Below are 5,505 nucleotides of genomic sequence, written 5' to 3'. Positions count from 1 at the left end.
ACATAAATTTCTTGACATCTGGTCAGCTATTATTGAGCCTAAAATTTCCCACACCTAGTGTATTCTTTTCCATGGCTTATCAATTGGGTCTCAACTTCAACATATGGGTATTCAAGATTCTCATTGCTTGTTTTGGAGGCAAGTGGAATCTTCTAAACATCTATTTTGTTTATGTCAAAGAGCTCAACAACTCTGATACTATATTCATAACTACTTTCACCTTTTTAGGCTAGAGCCTTTCTCCTTACATATGTCTCTTTTGGACAATTATTCTCACAACCTTCAAGTATACCAAAATCTAGAAAGCTTTTAAGGTGGATATTCTCTTTAACATATGAAAAGATAGAGATTATGGTATTTTTGCTCATTGTATTATGGATCAAAATGTTTCACTCTATTATAAAGCTATCATATGCTCAAATACATTGTTATATACTAAGGTGCAAGCTCATAAGGTGGTCCTAGAGGTTGTTCACCATTAAGAGCTTCTTGATTGATAGGATAATGCACGATGTACTTTTACCAAAGTTTCGTCAATTTCATCCTCTTCTTTGTAGCTGATGTAAAGGATAGAGCCTCTTACCCTACTACTCCCAATCTCCCAAGTCTCAACCTTTTCACCACCTTTGTGGTAGCCAAAGTGGTCTGTCATGGTCTACTTGACAACATTTTACTTCTCCTTCCCTGGGGTTGCCACTTTAGTGTGACCTTGTGTGGGGCAAGGTTCTTGGCTAGTGCTGCTTTTGCATGAGCGGTTCCTCCAAATACTCTTCATAGTTGCCTTTAGCAATCTCTCTTATGCACGATAGAGACAAACGATGGTGATCAAGATGAAGGTTGGGATGCTCCTAATGTCACTGTAGACCCCACTAATATATGAGGTAACCCAAATGATCAAGACCCTTCACTTCCTCTAGCTACTACTATTTTAACCACTTAACAATTCTTATTATCTATTTTTATGTTAGTCTCCAAGCTCTTTCCCCTATCCGGTTTGCTCTCTGATTCAATCAATGGAACCACATGAATAAATTTTTTGGTGAAAAAAAAAAAATTAAGTTAATAATAATCCAACCCTAATCAAAAGGCAACGTCGGCAATGGAGCATCGCACCTCTTACGCCTGGATTATTTATATAATACCTATCTCCAATCCTATTTTCTACAAACATAAAATTATTAACAAATTCTGGATTCTGAAAACCTTGTCTTTTCTTGAACTTTTATTTGAGGTACCTGAAGTTTTAATTCATGTTTTAGAAACAATACACTCATTCCAATATGTTTGAAGTCAATTCTCAAAATGTTGAACGAGAAAACTTCGATACTCAAAATATATTTGATCCTTCTCAGATTCTTCTCCCACCAATGTCAAAATGGCTTGAGAGAACAATTGTGTTGGATTTGGACAACACCCTTGTCAATGCAACCTTATCTCGCCCTTCTAAATACGACTTCACCATTTCTGTTGAGCACAGTGATGAGAAAACATTAACTTATTATGTGCAGCGGAGATTTGGTATCAATCTCCTCTTCTTTTACTTGAAGATTTATAAATATGAAATCATAATATTTACATCAGCCAGTAAGGAGTATACAGATGCTATTTTAAAGGGATTCAACATGGATGGAGGTGTTGATCACTGTCTTTATAGAGATTCTTGCAGTTCAGTGCTTGGGAGATGGGTGAAAGACCTTAGAAAGCTTGGCAGGGATATGAAGAAAGTTTTTCTGGCAGATGATTGTCCTGATTCCTACCAACTCCATCCAGAAAATGGGTTTCTTGTGAAGCCATTTTTGGGCTCCTCACATGACAGGGAACTAATGAGAGTTGTGGACGTGGCCAGAAGGGCAGCACAATGTGAAGATGTAAGAGAAGCTCTAATACATTGCTCTGAGATTGAAAGGGTTACAGCAGGGAAACAAGAAAGAGAAAATGTTACACCAAGGGAACAAGAAAGTGAAGGTTCAAAAAAAGGTGTTGATATGGCTCAACCTACAGATAGAGAAAGAGAGTCTCCGGAAGTTGGTGTTTGTAGAAATCAATCTAAAGGAAAAGTGAAGCAATATTCTAAACTCGGTGTTGGAAGGTTCCAGCCTAAGGAACTAGCCTCTAAAAATTCTAAGGATAGTAAGAACATGGCTAAATTTAAAGAGAAAAAAGGAGTAATATTGAAGGCTGCTGGTAAACGTGTTCAAAGAAGAGAACAATAGAGATGGGCTCAAAATGGTAACCTTGATAAGCCTCAACGCGGAGAACCACAAAGAGGCCTTTGTAATGTTGGGGTTGTTGAGATCTATCCTAAACAACTCAAGAAACGAACTTCTAACATGGACCCCATCAGGTTTGAACCTGAAAGACGAAATTCTAATGGTGATGTGGCTAATGCCGAAGAACCTTTACAAGTAGAAAGAAGGTACAGTCCTAGTCTTGGTAAGGATCGATTTAAAGAGCCACCAAAACAAACCTCTAATGTTGGGGTTCAAAATGAAGAACCTGGAAGAGGGACTTCTGATACTGGGGTTCAATGGAGACAACTAGAAAAGAAAGCTTTTAGTGCTGAACTTGACAGTGTTCAACCTGATGAACTAGAAAGGGGAAGATCTGAGGTTGGCCTCAACAGGATTGAAAATAGTGCAGTAGAAATGAAGACATCTCATGTTGACTTTCTTCTATTGGATGACAATTTTAAGGGTATAGAACCCAAAAGAGATAATATGAATGTCTTAGAACAAGAGACTTCCCAAGGTAGCCAGAGTATGGATATAGTAATGTCAGAAAAATTAAATTCAGATACATCCAAAATGAGCCTAGAAGGAGATAATATGAATATCTTTGAACAAGAGACTTCTCGTGGTAACCAGCATATGGATATGGCGATGCTAGAAAAGTTACATTTGGAGAGTTCCAAAATCAGCCTTGATGGGTTTAAACGAAGAAAGCACGAACCCAATCCCGATATAGTTCGCCCTGATGGTTGTTGCTCTAATAATTTTCAGCTTAGTGGAGAAGATGATTGCAAAGCTAGCAATGATACTTTTCAACCTAGAGAAGACAAACTAGAGTCTTCTAGTTCTACACCTGATGTTAGCCATGATAACATTCAATCTACTGAGTCAAAAGAATCAGGGACTGCTAGAGATAGTTCTTGCACTATGTGCTCTAAAGACCTAGAAAAAGGGAATTGCATAGATGGTGTTGACATGCTTAATCATGATGAACTAGAACAGGGGACTTCTAATGTTAGCATTCATAGCTTCCAGTCTAGTGACTCAGAAGCAGAAGAAACTTCTAATATTAGCATTGATAGCTTCGAAACTAGTGACTCAGAAGGTGATAGCTTCAAGCCTAAGCCTAGTGACTCAAAAGTAGCAGAAATTTGTACACAGTGTCCTTACAGGGTGAATTATAATGACCCAAATGAAGAGGATTCTAGATTTGGCCTTGATGTTGTTTTTTCTAAACAACCAAAAAAAGAGAGATCTATATGTAGCCCTTATACTGTTCAACCAACAGAACAAAAAGGAGAGAGTCCGAAATCTTCTTTGCCATTCAAAAAGGAAAAGAAAACTATTGTGTTAGATTTGGAGGGCACCTTAATAAAGAGCAGCATCTCCTATTGCACTCTTCCAAGCTATGACTTTTTTGTTGATTTCCATGACCTTCCAGTTAGCAAGTATGTTTTGAAAAGGCCCGGTATGGATGAGTTCTTATCCAAGTTGGCCAAAAAATATGAACTTGTTGTTTTCACTGAATCACCCAGAGAAACTACTGAATGCATTCTGGACAGATTAGATATTAACCATCACATTACTTGGCGTTTTTATGGAGATTCATGCAAATCCATCGATGGTAATTTTGTAGTGAAAGATCTCCGTGTTCTTGGGAAAGACTTGGGGAGTGTAATTATAATTGATGATAACCCATTGTGTTATGGTATGCAGCCTCGAAATGCAGTTGCTATAAAATCTTTTGAGGGTAAAATGGATGACAGAGAATTGTATAAACTTTTACCGTTCTTTGATTTATTACACAATTACAGAGATGTAAGAACTGCCGTTAAGAAGAATCACAAGGTGGTTGACTATTAGCTGTGGCAGTCGGGTAATTTGGTTGGATAAATTAAGCTACTGGATCGCAGAACCAATCTTTATTTTAACTTAATCAAACTAAATGAGCCATTATTTATTTGTTCAAATCATCAATAAAATTCTCTTGTCCATTAAAATAAACTAATCACATATAACGAGCATTTTTTTTCAGAAATTGATTTTTTAATGACTTTCTGTCTTACATTTAGATGGAGGAAATGGGCTCTGACAAATGACTCGAAATTAAACGCTCTTCAGCACCAGATTTGGGTTGAACTCTAACATGGTGGTGGGAGCCTGCAAATATTCTAACTTATTTTCTTACAGTAGCGAAATAAAGTTTTCGTTATCTCTTGCTTGAATTTTTATTGATATCTTAAATGCAAGATAATAATATTGAAAGTTTTAAAACTCTGCTCAATTGATTGGGAAGATGAAGGTACAGTTTATGGGTTATTCTTTAGATCTTTTCATATATTTATTTGAAAGTATTGTAATAAAAGTATGGCTCTATATTAAAATAAGATTGATTTTATTTTAAAAAATTTAAATATTTTAAAAAATTATTTCATTAATTAATTTTTTTTAATGTTTTATATGAATTTATATATTAAATAGATTCACATTCATTTTTTTTTATTTGAATTTTTTAGATATGATATATGTATATGTTATTTTATGTATTTGTAATAACATAATCAATTATATAATTTATATGATTTTTTTAAAAGAATTATGCATCAAAATCATTGAGTTTATGAACTTATTAGTCTACATTGAATATATGGCTTGCTACTAACAACAATCCTATTACAAATATTCATGTAATATGTAAAAAAAGAAGCCTCCTCATGGGCGTCGACAATAAGTATCATATTTTAATAATGTTTTTAAAGAACAAAATTAATTTTATCCCTAAGGGGACCTTGTAGGATCTAAATAGGGAGTGCTAAAAATTACATTAAAACATGCAAATATGGAAATAATTAAAAATGATTATTGGAGAGCTTTGCTCCCCATTTAGGGTGATGTTTTCATTACCTTAAATTAAGGATCCTTAAACAAGCACTTTAATGGAATTGGCATTAAAAATTGGTAGATAGTAGAGTTTCTCAATATCGATCAAGCTTACTTTTCAAGAATGAAAAACCTTGATTCACAATATTAGTTTCAACATGTACCACTGATTGATTCCTAGATTAATGGTTAGTGCCATTAGAGAAAGAGTCGTCAATCTAACACATACTATCCACAATTGCATTGGCTAAATTTTACACATCAATCTAAATGGGTTCTATTCTAGCAAAAGTATAAAAGGATATCATTGCGGTGGTGAAGCCATCAAGTTTGCAAGAGAGCTATCGAATAGTTAGTGTAAGATTTCAAGGTTATTAGTTTGACAACTTGAAGCTAT

At 35.0% G+C, this 5,505-nt stretch overlaps 2 protein-coding genes across 2 annotated transcripts; both read left to right on the top strand.

The window, feature by feature from the left end:
• Positions 1-1,280: 1,280 nt before the first annotated feature.
• On the top strand, positions 1,281-2,213 carry LOC131874138 (uncharacterized). Its single transcript, XM_059217382.1, has one exon. It carries the CDS (start codon positions 1,281-1,283, stop codon positions 2,211-2,213), a length of 933 nt encoding a protein of 310 aa, XP_059073365.1.
• A 117-nt stretch (positions 2,214-2,330) lies between these two features.
• On the top strand, positions 2,331-4,091 carry LOC131874137 (probable phosphatase PSR2). Its single transcript, XM_059217381.1, has one exon. It carries the CDS (start codon positions 2,331-2,333, stop codon positions 4,089-4,091), a length of 1,761 nt encoding a protein of 586 aa, XP_059073364.1.
• The last annotated feature ends 1,414 nt before the right edge of the window (positions 4,092-5,505 follow it).

Source organism: Cryptomeria japonica, chromosome 3 (genome assembly GCF_030272615.1).
Source record: "Cryptomeria japonica chromosome 3, Sugi_1.0, whole genome shotgun sequence".
NCBI lineage: Eukaryota > Viridiplantae > Streptophyta > Pinopsida > Cupressales > Cupressaceae > Cryptomeria > Cryptomeria japonica.
This window is presented reverse-complemented; position numbering and strand designations above follow the sequence as displayed.

Excerpts from the sequence above, each read along its gene's own strand:
- LOC131874137 (XM_059217381.1), top strand. The coding sequence starts at position 2,331 with ATGGACCCCATCAGGTTTGAACCTGAAAGACGAAATTCTAATGGTGAT.
- LOC131874138 (XM_059217382.1), top strand. The coding sequence starts at position 1,281 with ATGTTTGAAGTCAATTCTCAAAATGTTGAACGAGAAAACTTCGATACT.